This window comes from Engystomops pustulosus, chromosome 2 (genome assembly GCF_040894005.1).
Source record: "Engystomops pustulosus chromosome 2, aEngPut4.maternal, whole genome shotgun sequence".
In the NCBI taxonomy this organism is placed as follows: domain Eukaryota; kingdom Metazoa; phylum Chordata; class Amphibia; order Anura; family Leptodactylidae; genus Engystomops; species Engystomops pustulosus.
Window position 1 is genome coordinate 163,481,980 of NC_092412.1, and position 14,396 is coordinate 163,496,375.

The 14,396-nt window shown below is 40.2% G+C and overlaps 1 protein-coding gene across 1 annotated transcript in view; it reads left to right on the forward strand.

Annotated features, from left to right (window-relative positions):
- Nucleotides 1-11,875, forward strand: part of SCUBE3 (signal peptide, CUB domain and EGF like domain containing 3) — a 378,535-nt gene extending 366,660 nt beyond the window's left edge. The window contains exon 23 of the mRNA XM_072137190.1: nt 11,363-11,875. Within this exon, the coding sequence (XP_071993291.1) occupies nt 11,363-11,512 (150 nt within the window). The 3' untranslated portion in view covers nt 11,513-11,875. The remainder of the gene's footprint in view (nt 1-11,362) is intronic.
- The last annotated feature ends 2,521 nt before the right edge of the window (nt 11,876-14,396 follow it).

A 14,396-nucleotide genomic window follows, 5' to 3' on the forward strand; every position in this document is an offset into this window, starting at 1 on the left:
AAGGGTCCACAAAATGAGGGGAAGATGTGGGGAGCCACAAGAAGATTGTGAAACGAGAGAGGAGGAGATGAGAGTAATGGGGAGATTTGAGGGGCCACAAAATGACGGGGAGAGTGGGAGATGAGAGGTGGCCACAATAAGAGTTGAGGGGGTTCACAATTTGAGGGGGGTATGAGAGGAGACCACAATAATAAAGATCAGGTTAGCCTCAGTAAGATACCTTTATACGTAGTAGTATGTGACACTATGACCAAGAAAGTACTTTGTGTAGAGAGTTAGGGGAAGAATTGCAGGGGAATATGGGAGGTAGATGAGGCTAGTAGAGAAGTAGGGTAGGAGGTATTGAGGGAGGAGAAGGAAGCATTGGGGACCATAGAGGAATAGTAACAATTACAAAAACACCAACAACAAGTCTCATTATTGCACATTTTTCCATTAAAGAGGACCTTTCACCACCTCAACTTATGCAGAGATTAGCATGCCATTCTGTAGGGGCGGCTACATAGATTCACAGGCACTTTGAATTTTCCTTCTAGCCCCCACGGTTGCAGATTTATTAGTCCCGAGACGTGACCATTATAATCTGTGTTTGATCAGAGAGGAGGAGCTGGGGCTGGAGCTGGGGGCGTGTCTTATGCTAATCTTCTCTCACACTGTCAGTGGTGAGATGTAATTTCTCCATGTGTATCTAAAGGGCTCATAAATGTGATGCAAACGCTCGGTGAGCGTAAACGTGATCCAAATGATGTGTAAGCCTAAACGTGACGCAAATGCTGCGAATGGGTAAACATGACACAAAGTAAGTAAGTAAACGTAATTCAAACGCCACATAAAAGTAAACGTGACACAAATGGTGAGTAAGTGTAAAATGTGATGCAAGCGCAGCTTAAGTGTAAACGTGAAGCAAATGTGGAATAAATGTAAACGTGCTGCAAACGCCACGTAAGTGTAACCGTGATACAAATGGCGCATAACCATGCCACAAGGGCTGTGTAAGTGTAACCGTGCTGCAAGCGCTGCGTAAGTGTAACCATGCCGCAAGCGCTGCGTTAGCATAACCGTGACGCAAATGCTGCGTAAGCATAACCGTGACGCAAACGCAGCGTAAGCGTATCCATGATGCAAACGCCACATAAGCGCAAACGTGACGTAAATGGCGCATAAGTGCAAGCTTGCCACAAGCGGCGTGTAAGTGTAAATGTGACGCAAACGCCTCATAAACGTGATGCAAATGGCGCGTAAACGTGATGCAAATGCTGTGTAAGCGTAACCATGAAGGAAACGCTGCGTAAGCGTATCCATGAGGCAAACGCCACATAAGCGCAAAAGTGACCCAAACGCCGCATAAGCACAAACGTGACGCAAGCGGTGTGTAAGCATAAATGTGACGCAAACACCTCATAAATGTGATGCAAATGGCGCATAAACGTGATGTAAATGCTGCGTAAGCGTGACGCAACTGCTGTGTAAGCGTATTCATGACGCAAACGCCACATGAGCGCAAACGTGACGCAAATGCCACATAAGCGCAAACATGCCGCAAGCAGTGTGTAAGCATAAATGTGATGCAAACACCTCGTTAACGTGATGCACACGACGCGTAAACGGGATGCAAATGCTGCAAAAGCGTATCCATGCCGTAAACGCCACATAAGCACAAACGTGACGCAAACGCAGCATAAGCGCAAATGTGACGAAAGCGGCGTGTAAGCCTCGTAAACGTGATGCAAATGCTGCGTAAACATGACGCAAGCGCTGTGTAAGCATAAATGTTACACAAACATTGTGTAAAAGTAGACGTAATTGAAATGCAACGTAAAAGTAACTGTGTCGCAAACGCCGCCTAAGCGGAACCGTGGCGCAAACGCAGTGTAAGCATGACGCAAACGCTGCGTAAATGCAACAGCAAGCAAAACTGACAAAACATTGTAATTATGTTAACACAATGTCAAGAGGCTATTAGCAGAATGTGTGTGAACACTGCTATTAGATGAACATAGAAAAAACTCACAGCTCAATATTCATAATAGTTTCTCTGACATTGCCTGCCACTGATTGGACAGTATGAGAGAAGATAAGCATAACACAAACCTACAGCTCCACCCCCAGCTCCTCCTCTCTGACCAAACCCTGATTACAATGGTCAGAAACTGGGAATGATATCTCCGCAACCGTGGGGGTTAGAAGGAAAATTCAAAGTGCCCCTGAATCTGTGTAGCCACCCCTACATGATGGAATGATAATCTCTACATGTGTGAAGTTGTGAAAGGTCCTCTTTAATGTCAGTAGCTGTGAAATGGTCCTGGGACAATAGAATATTAATGGTTATGAGGATAGTAGAGTATGTTTCCCTCTATCGATTTAGGGTACAGAAGAGGTGGTAGAGAGGACAATGGAAAATAGAATCGCTTATGGTATGATAATGTTTAGGTTAAAGTGTGGGTAATAGATTGAAAGGTGCTTGTCGTATCTGGTTGTGCTTTTTCAAAGGCATAACTCTGCTGAGAGCCATTTTATCAAATGGTAACTGGTGCTGCATCCGGACCAGGAAAATATCTTGTGTTATTCAGTAGCCACACTGGACACTCAATCTAAATAGTAGTATTGGGTCTCAACAGTCTTGGGTCCCAAGAAATGATTGTCAGCTTGTACCTACATCTTTTTGTCCTCTGGTTTCCAGGAGGGATGTGGAAGTCACAAAAACAGATGCTGAAATTAGCTTTGGTATTCCCACAAAGACAAAATTCTTAAATATACCCAGGATAACAATATAACACATGCTCTAATTCACTTTCACAGATAAAATTCCAACCCGTCTGCACACTGCCATGCTCTCTGCCTCCTGTCCCTCCCCTCCTGCATTACAAAACAAGATCAGACACAGGCACTTCTTGCCGGCAAGCAGCAGTGTGCAGAAACTTTCTTTACAAGCTACAGGCCAGATAAGGTCTTTATCTAAGGGAGGCATTTAGCATAGCAAATTCTGTGTGTGAGTTAGTAGATCTAAGAGTGTGATTGTGTTTTACAGTGCCTACAAGTAGTATTCAAGCCCCTGCAGATTTAGCAGGTTTGATAAGAAGCAAATAAGCTAGAGCCTTCAACAAGAGCAGGATTTATTAACAGATGCATAAATCTTACAAACCAAAAAGTTATGTTGCTTAGTTATATTTTAATACATTTTAAACATAAAAGTGTGGGTCAATTATTATATAAACCCTAGGTTTTCTATTTTGTGGAATAACCCTTGTTTGCAATTACAGCTAATAATCGTCTTTTATAAGACCTGATCAGGCCGGCACAGGTCACTGGAGTTATCTTCTCCAAGTTATCTAGGTTCTTTGGGTGTCTCATGTGGACTTTAATCTAGAGCTCCTTCCACAAGTTTTCAATTGGGTTAAGGTCAGGAGACTGACTAGGCCACTGCAACATCTTAATTTTTTCCCTCTTGAACGAGTCCTTGGTTTTCTTGGCTGTGTGCTTTGGGTCGTTGTCTTGTTGGAAGATGAAATGACGACACATCTTAAGATCCTTGATGGAGGAGCGGAGGTTCTTGGCCAAAATCTCCAAGTAGGCCGTGCTATCCATCTTCCCATGGATGGGGACCAGATGGCCAGGCTCCTTGGCTGAGAAGCAGCCCCACAGCATGATGCTGCCACCACCATGCTTGACTATAGGGATGGTATTCTTGGGGTCGTATGCAGTGCCATTCAGTCTCCAAACGTCACATGTGTGGTTGCCACCAAAAATCTCGATCTTGGTCTCATCAGACCAGAGAACCTTGAACCAGTCTGTCTCAGAGTCCTCCAAGTGATCATGAGCAAACTGTAAACGAGCCTTGACATGATGCTTTGAAAATAAAGGTACCTTACGTGCTCGTCTGGAACGGAGACCATTGCGGTGGAGTACGTTACTTATGGTATTGACTGAAACCAATGTCCCCACTGCCATGAGATCTTCCCGGAGCTCCTTCCTTGTTGTCCTTGGGTTAGCCTTGACTCTTCAGACAAGCCTGGCCTTGGCACGGGAGGAAACTTTCAAAGGCTGTCCAGGCCGTGGAAGGCTAATAGTAGTTCCATAAGCCTACCTCTTCTGGATGATGCTCCCAACAGTGAAGACAGGTAGGTCCAACTCATTGGAAAGGGTTTTGTACCATTTGCCAGCCTTGTGACCCTCCACCATCTTGTCTCTAATGGCCTTGGAATGCTCCTTTGTCTTTCCCATGTTGACCATGTATGAGTGCTGTTCACAAGTTTGGGGAGGGTTTTAAATAGTCAGAAAAGGCTGGAAAAACACATAATTAATCCAAACATTTGAAGCTCATTGTTCTTTGTGCCTGAACTACTTCTTAATACTTAATAGAATTCTGGTGGTTTGAGGGGTTGAATAATAATTCACCCATACTTTTATGTCTAAAATTTATTAAAATTTAACTGAGCAACATAACTTTTTTGGTTTGTAAGATTTATGCATCTGTTAATAAATCCTGCTCTTGTTTGAAGTTTGAAGGCTCTAACTTATTTGCTTCTTATCAAACCTTCTAAATCTTCATGGGGTTGAATACTATTTGTAGGCACTGTATATCCATCTCATGGATCTCATCCTCTCTCATCTCTTATCTGTCTCATCTCCTTTCTCTATGTGTCAGATGCTAATAGTAGTTTTAGAAGTTTAATAAAAGTGTAAATAAACCCTGGGCCCTGATAATCTAATCACATTGTCAGCACTTAGCATCCCATAGCATAAGGGAATCATGAAGTGTCCTCTGAGAGAGTCCCTGCCCACACTCTAATTTTAAAACTGACCAGTGATAGGAACTAAAACAGAAATAAAAGTGATAAAATGTAATGGTTTTAAAAATAATCTTTATTGTGTAAACACTTTCTTGGCCAAACTCCTTTAACCCCCTAGCACCCCCTAACCCCTCTACTAGTACGGTGCGAGCTCCCGCAATTAGCGCTCAGCACAGTATGACCCCAGGGCTGCCTGGAGGCAATGCCATTAAGATGGCGTCTTTGATGTCATGCATGTGCATAGGCTGACAAAGCTAATACCCTGCAATACATCAGTATTATCATTAACAAGCAATCAGATGATTGCGTGTTCATGTCCCATGGTGGAACTAATAAAAAAGTTTTTAAAAAAAGGTATTCAATAAAAAATAAATCAATAAAAATGCCCATAAGCCCCAAAACATATAAAGAGACATATAATGCACAAAAAGTCTAAATCATAATCCCACATATATAGTATCACCACGTCTGTAAAAACCTGTAGAATGAATTTAAATAATTATTGAACCCGTATGATGAACGCCGTATAAGAAAACATAAGAAAAACTGCCAAAAATTATGATTTTTACCTATTTAATCCCACAAAAAGTACAATAAAAACTGATCAAAAAAACAAAAAACAAGCTTGAGGGGTGCAGATTTGAAAATGGTTTGTTTATGTAGGGTGGCTTTAATGCTAAATATTTAAAATTTCATTCAAAACAGTATTTATCCCAAAATTAGTAAATTCTGAAAATACGTAAAATCGATATTCAATTTGTAAGCCGCATGACATCAAAATAAATAATCCAGACATTTCAAAAATGATAAATATGTAAAGTAGACATATGGGAAATGTTATTCAGCAACATTATATAGTAAAACTATCTGCCTGAAAACACGATGGTTTCGAATTTCGAAAATTTTTTTTTTTGTAAATAAACACAAAACTTATCAGCCAACATTTACCATTTTCCTCCATCGCCTACCCACTCCAAATCTTGTGGACTTGTAGTTGCCCTTAAAAAGATGCACTGTTAAGATGGCGCAACTTCGGGATCTATTAATCCCTTACCGACGCGCACCGTACTAATACGGCACGTGCCGGGTCTCAGTGCATGGAGAGGGCTTGCGGGCCGAACCCTTTCCATAGCCGGTAAGTCTTTGCTGCATATTTCAGCAAAGGCTTACAGGTAGCACCCACGATTGGTGCTAGCACTGATCGTGGTGTGTTTTCAGGCTGATCGCCGCTGGCAACGCTGTCGCGGCTTCAAAAAGATGGCGGCGCATGGGTGCCGCCATCTTGCTGTGGATCGTCGCTCCCCGGGACGTCATCGGGGAGCGGTGATCTGTCGCCATGACAGCCTCGGGTCTTACGAAGACCCGATGCTGTCTTGTTTTAACCCATTTAACATCTGGTTCATTGAATGAAAACGGTTACTTTGTAACAATACTACAAATAAATACTTACCAGTGACACCTAGTGTTCAAATTATCCAGTGTCCAAGTCACGGTGTGGTAACATATCGCTAAATAAAATAATACTGTCAACAAACAGGACACACTGGATGGAAATAACAACATTGCCCAACTAACAGTCTACAAACAAACAACTGACCATCACGACTCACAACACTCGGAACATACCTATACTACCCCTATATACAGAAAAAGTTTATGATTCTGGCTCTACTTTCTGTAGATTTTTAAATCACTTGTGTGCAGTGGTATCTTTTCTAAGTCCTTTTTAAAATATATATAAATAAAGTTATCTGTTTTTATATATAGTTTCTTTCAATTTGACTAATGGGTCTTAGTGAGGCCACCTCCAGGCCTTTTTAGTAATAATTGTATTTATCATAAGCACCCACTCCAGTCATTCCTACATCACAGGAGTAACATACAACCCTCGCAGATACTTATAAAAATATAAAAATACTTTACTAACAACATACATGTGACAAAGTAACTACATAATATACAATACAAAATACATAGAGAACCTCCTTTTCTGCCCCCTCCTGGACCCCCAGTAATGTGTATGTATGTGTAACACCCCTGCCAATGTATGGGCAGTGGAGTATTTTGAAAGAGGCCCTCCATCTGTATCTCCCCTGCAGGTGACCCTGCACAACTCGCCTCAGGGAGAGTGCAGTGAGTGTTAAGCCTCAATAGTGTTAGACCCTGCCTGTATAGCAAAGGTTAAGGTATGTGATGTTTCTTATCCAATGATATTCTTCCATGTGAACTGGAGTGTGATTGGAGAGTGAACCACCACCTGACCAGGGAATGACCAAACCCCTGGACAGGAATGGGCAAGGCTCTCTTGGAATCCAGCTCCTGACAGAGGAGTACATCTTGGAATCCAGCTCTCCTAGAGAGCACACCTGATTCCAGTGACCAGAGAGAGACAGTGTGACGCACACCTTCAGTGCTACACACAGAACACCCAGGACAAAGCTGCAGCTTCCACATCTGGACACAGCTACATCCCAGCCTGCACCTACTACCAGGCTGGTGAATATTCTCATGAGGATCACTCTCCATGATCACTCCTACAACTAGCAGTTGTTCTAATAAAGAACCGTGAGTTATTTTGCACAACATTGCCTCCGTCTGTTCCCTGGATACGGCTGTAACACCAAGGGTGCCCCATCCATTATCTAGGACTCATACTACAGACACCAGGGAGATTCAGTATATCAGTATATACAATGTATTCTACCACTACAGTAGCTCCTGGATATATCCTGAGGCAGGAGTCACATCCAGTACCTGACCAAATACATGTAGAGACTCATGCACAATAGCATCTATATATCTACTCTTCTAATACACATGCATGGCATAGATCCACGTGTGAATGGGATATGGCTACAGGTTGTACATGTAGTTATACTAATATATACACACTTACTGCAGACAGTTATGAATATATGGTAAAACACAGAACACCTGGAATATCTATAGATACACATATAAAGTCTACTATATTATAATAAGTACTATGTTATAATTACTCTTATAAAGTTATATACATACACCGAAAGCACACATAAATAACCTGGTTCCTTATTTTAAGTGCTCGTCTTCCAGGAGGGTCAGGAAACAAAGAAAGAGCAAGATTTCTGCTTTTACCAGCTTAAATATGGTGGGCAAGCCCCTGCCCACCCCCCATAACTCCACCCTAAGATCAGTTAGGATAGACTCCAGTGTGTGTAGATAGAGAATCTCACACCTGGTTTATGGTGGCTTCTTCCTTTTCAAAGCCTTTTGATATGTTAATGATCAAATGGCCTCAGTACACACTGACATCTCACTATAGAATATCAGTGACTGCTATCAGTATATAGTGTATCCATTTACCCTGTATGTAATATATATATATAATTATAGAGCAGAGGGTCCAGTTAGGAACAATGTTCCCCTGTAACAACCGCCATCCGTTTTTTTAAGGCACTCCTAGAAACAGATTGCTTCTTTGTATAATACCATAGAAAAGTCTTTAAAAAAATCAGCCAAAAGATTTGTGGACTTGCACAATGGTTCATCCTTGGGTGTAATTTGCAGATACCTGAAGGTGCCTTGTTCATATGTACAAACAATTATACACAAGTACAAACAAGATGAGAGACAGGTTGTTTCCCAGAGGTGAACATGCTTTGGTCTTTAATGTATCAACCCAAGAACAATGGCAAAAGAACTTTTGAAGATGCTGGTAAGATTGTATTATTAACCACAGTGAAATGAGTATTGTATCAACATAGGCTGAAAGATCACTCTGCCAGGAAGAATTTATTTCTCCACAAGAAATATAAAAAAAACAGATTAATGTTTGCAAATGCACACCAAAACAAAACAAAAATTTAACTGTTTGGCCATAATGACCATTGTTATGTTTGGAGGAAAAAGGGCGAAGCTTGCAAGCTTGAGAACACCATCCAAACTGTGAAACATGCGGGCAGCAACATCATGTTGTGGAGATGTATTACTACAGGAGTCACTGGTGCACTTCACTAAATAAATGTAATCATGAGAAAAGAACATTATGTGACAATACTGACAAAATTTACATCTTTATCACTTGTTGAAAATTTAAAGGCCTACAAACATGGCTCAGTTACACAATTTCTGTCAGGAGGAACGGGCCCAAATTCTTAGCAATTGCTATTTCTAATTGACCTAAAACGAAAAAAATATACCGTATATTCCGGCGTATAAGACGACTTTTGAAGACAGAAAAATCTTCTGTCTTCTCTGGGGTCGTCTTATACGCCGGTAATTCCGACCGCCCGCCGTGTATTCACAGCGGCGGTGGGGTCCCGGTGCATGGAGAGGGCTCACGGGCTCTCCGCTAACACCAGCGATCGGTGCTAGCAGCCTCAAAAAGACATCGGGGCGCATACTCACCCTCCGTTGGCCCCGATGTCTGCGCGGCTCGTCTTCAGTCTTCCGCGCCGTCTTCTTTCTTCTGCTGGGCGCCGCCATGTTTTTCCCAGCAGCGGTGCGTCATACTAGGCGCCCAGCAGAAGAAAGAAGACGGCGCGGACCACTGAAGACGAGCCGCGCGGACATCGGGGGAGCAGCGCAGCACATCGGGGCCACCGGAGGGTGAGTATATAAGTTTTTTGTTTTTTTTTAATGCTGGGCTGGGCTGGGCTGTGCTGTATACTACTGGGGGCTGTGCTGTATACTACTGGGGGCTGTGCTGTATACTACTGGGGGCTGTGCTGTAATGGTAATGTTGTTGTTGTATGCCTTATGTTTATGAGCGACAGTTTTCCTGCTATATACCTGCATGTCATAAGAATTTAAATTAAAAAAGGACCATGTTAAATTCAAATCTGTTTTTTTTTTAATTTTTACCAGTGTTTTGTATGCGTTGGAAAAGGGGTAGTCTTATACGGCGAATATATCTTAAACTCTATATTTTAAACAGGAAAGTAGGGGGGTCGTCTTATACACCAGGTCGTCTTATACGCCGGAATATACGGTATTCCCATTTTGTGTCAGTAAGAAAACATGCATATTTGTCTTTTCTTTGTAAACTTCTGGTTTTAACTGTACATATATATAGATTATAACCCAAATTTATTGCGTCCCTAAAGGTATCCTAAAGTCGGATGACTTCCCCCGAACCATATGTCAAACGCCTTACAAAGAAGGGGAACTCATCAACTATATAATGAAAACTTAATATTTTTTATTTCATCAAATTTGGCGCCTCCTTCAATTCTATGCATGGCGATGTGCCCATACAGCAGGTTACCAACACATATGGGGTATCAGTGTCCTCAGGAGAAATTGGGTATCAAACTTTGTGGAGCCTTTTTTTCATTTAATCCATTGCAAATGTTTAATTTTCCACCCAAAATAAATGTATTGTCAAAACATATTGCAATTTGTAGACCGCACGTCCATTTTTAACCCCTATAAAACATCTTCTCAAAAGTGCTTTTTTATAGGTTGAGGTGTGTCAATTCCATAATGGAGTAATTTACCAGTCTTGCTATTATTAAGACCTCTCACAGTCAATTGAAAGTTGAACAGGTTCATCTAAATACAGGTTTTGTTGACTTTCCAAAAAATGTGCAAAATAGCACCCATATTCTGAGCATCATAGCGTTCTAGTAAAATACGTGGAATCTTAAAAAACCATGCCAACATAAAGCAGACATTTGGGAAATGTAAGTTATGAATTTATTTGGGTGCTATGACTATCTACTTCAAAAGTAAAGAATTTATAACTTTTAAAATAAAGAACTTTTCAAAATTTTTGCCAAATGTCAGTTTTTTCATAACTAAACACAAAAGATATCATCCAAATTTGTAAACTAATTTGATGTACAATGGGGCACATTTACTTACCCGGTCCAGTCGCGTTCTCCGATGCTGATTCTTGTCTGCCGTGATTCACTAAGGTCCGTGCTCCGCCGGAGTTCACGTGTTTCGTCCCGGTGCATGTAAGGGCTGATCTTGCGACACAAATTCTTTTTCAAAATCTGCAGTTTTTCCGAATCCGTCGGTTTGTCCTTCAGGCACGCCCTCCGATTTCTGTCGCATGAAAGCCGGCGCCAATGCGCCAAGATCCGATCGCATGCGCCAAAATCCCGGGGCAATTCAGGGCAAATCGGAAATCGTCAGGAAACTCGACGAAAGTGCGCGATTCGGACCCTTAGTAAATGAGCCCCAATGTGTCACAAGAAAACAATCTCAAAATCCCCTGGATATCTTCCAGGTTTGAAAAATGGGGCCATGTCCTAGAGGCCAAAATATTGTGAGTCCCTAAGGGGTTAAGTATAACTTTATAAATGTTGTAATTAAAAAAACAAGTGATTAAAAGATGTTTTTTTCTTTTCCCCTTCAGCAAAGAGTTTTCATTTTTTTTACACCAAAAAATTAGCTCACAGGAAAATAAAAATCTTAGTGCAAAAAAGATGAAAACTATAAGTGTCATGTTTTGGGAAATTGAGTATAGAAAAATGAAAACAGTAACAGGTCCAACAGTCATATGTAATGGTATTTTGTTATAACAATCTTATGGTTATTATTTTTAATGCTTATGACATTTACAGAATTCTTTTTTTCTTTAGGATAAAAAATTGATTAAGGCATTTTTTGAGGTCCTTGCACATCCTCAAAATTACTTCAAATATACAGAGAAACACAAGGAGATGTTACCTCGGTCATTTATCAAACTCTTACGGTCTAAAGTTATTGCATTCTTAAGGCCTTATAAATAATGAAAATAACAGCAAAGTCTTGAGACCCTGGATATTAATACAGATGTGTCAACAAGATGTTTGTGAAGATGACTGCCATCCTTTATCTATATTGAGCTCCATTGAAGACCACTTGTTGAATCTCATTGTATATGCTTATATCAAGAAGCAAGTCTCCAGCGACACAGAGTGGGACTAAGCAGCAACTTTTGCCGTTCTGAAGATAAGACTTAAGATATCACCAATTTTATTAAAATAGTTCCAATGTGTTTTTACACCAGATAAAAATATGTGCACAAAGGGCCACCTTATTACTGTCTAAATAAAGCAGCAAAATGATTCTTTGCATATGGAAAATGTTTGGTGCCATATTAAAAAAAAAAACTGTAATTTGACCAACTTTACATATTCTTATATTATTACATAGCTTATGATACAGGATACAGAATTTGGCACAAATATACTATTTAGCATTCAACCATTTGTCACCATTAAATGGGCATTCACATTCTGTTTCATTAATTAATTTATAAACATTTCTTCAATTAGATATTATTAAAAAAATGTTCCTGTGTGAAGATAATTTCTCATAAATGTAGTCATATGGTCCCTTAGAAACAAGACTGTGTCCTTGTATATGGCTGGAGGGATTACACAAAGAAACAAAAGGTTTTTGTATATGAAATTTCTAGGAGTTACTGCAGGTTCCACACCATCCTGTGTTAATGATTGCTGAATCCAGGTGGTCAGGCAGGACTCAATAGCGCACGTCTGGCCACCGCTGCCAAAATGTGAGGTGGTCATATCTGAGGAAGTTATCTCGTTTCTAAGGGGCAACATGACTACATTAATCAGAAATTTTCTTCACACAGGAACATTTTTTTAATAACATCCAATTGAAGAAATGTTTACATATGTAAAATGAATTAAATTAAATGTAAATGCACAGTTTGGAATACCCCTTTAAGGAACAAAGCAGGGATCCAGCTTCCAAGTAATCCAGTTAAAACAAGGTAAGTTTATTGGTATGATTTTAAAAAACATCAATCCAGTTGAGATGATATAGGATGATAGACAATGATAGCCTCCACCCTCTATCCCACATGTGTTGGGGACAGAAATGTCCTTATTCATGGTACTGAAGACTTCACATGTGGAAAGCCAAAACCTACTTTAAGAATAGCGGTGCATGTAATGCTCTACCCCACCCGTTATCAAGCGGAACAGTGTCCCAGCCGACTCTAGCGTGGGGAAGAGAGGACAACACAGGGAAAAAGCATTAACCTCTTCACGGTCCGCACCATACTAACACATGGAGCTACTAATGATGTATGCAGAGGGCTCCTGAGGTAGTGCACAGTGAAAATCTAAAAAAAATGAGGGCACAAGAATCTGACACAAATTAGTTTTTTTGCCAATTTCACCAAATCATTCTATAATAGCTACATACAGAGCCTGCATGAACATGTCTGAAGTGTTTAGAGCACCCAGATATATTTTTAGTACCCTGAATGCCACTTGCAGCGTTATCCCCTTACATTGAGCTCTGAAATCCTTTTCTTTACTTACGGTACAACCCACATATTGTACCTCACATTACAATTCAAATATTTTTTGATATGGTATTGTTGGTGTGTCTTAGATGTGAATGTTTGAGATTTGGTTATGTATTTACAGACTGTGCAACGATTGACACCACATTTAAAACAACCATAACACGAAAGCCAGATAGGCTTGCCTTTAGGTGACTGATGCAAATTGGGAGACAAAATCTGACCCACTGATGTTTTGGCTATGTTTTGGCCATGTTTTGGCTACACAACCAAAACCATCTTAAATAATATAGAATCGAGGTATAGCAGTGGAATATTACGTTGTAAGATGTGGATAATATAATTAAAGTTGCCACTACGAGGGATGGAGAATACTACAGGGGATTCATTTACTGCTTTTTTGTAATCATTGCTGCTTGTCAAATATCTAGTTTTTGAGTCAGCTTAGTTACTGGCTCTACTAAGAGCGGTGTGATTTAAGTCTAGAATAAATGTTATGTTATTATTGCATTTTTTGAGGAACATGCACTTTAAGCTCTTATGAATTCCTCTAGAGGCAATTCTTTCTTCTATGTCTTGGTTGAGATCCGTCTTGCCTCAGTATGGTATTACCATCTGTGGGTTTTCTATATAATTTCATTTGAATTTTGTTGTTCTCACAGCAAAATTGAACATCCAGAAAAGATATTTTAACAGGATCAGTTTGATAGGTGATAAATCAAATTGAAGTAATTAGCATTTAAATACATGAAGAAATCTTCATATCATGAGGCAGTCATACCAATGAATGAAGGGTACAAAAGGATTATCAGAATTATGTTGGTAAAGCTGCCCCCACCATGCCATAGATAAATTAGCTAACGTGGTGAGGAAAATTTAACACATGGGGCACCCTGTACCTGTAGGAAAAAATTCCCAATCAAACAAGAAAAAGTTATTAGTTAGTAAGAACTTCAATCAATCGATGATATAGTCCTGAAGATTAATAGAGGATTGACTTTATTTAGATTTGAAATCTAAATTTAGATTGTATATGACAGCTCATAATGTCTGACTATGCGGAATTGAAGTATATAAACTGGCTTTTTCACAGGTAAGCCAGGAACAGTGTTCTGTCCAGGGTGCTTACTCCATGATTTTTAACACTTCCTTGGTGTCTTCAATAAAACTGTCTTCGTTTCATCAAGGGTTGAAGGATAAAATCCAGACATTGACTATGTCTCTTGGTCACAGTATTGATACAGGATATGATTGATCTAAATGCTAAATGGAAGATCCTTTTGTGGGTCTCCCTAAAGGATAAAAAATAAGATTTTGGGACAGAGAAATTCTGTGCTTTTTGCATCCAGGAT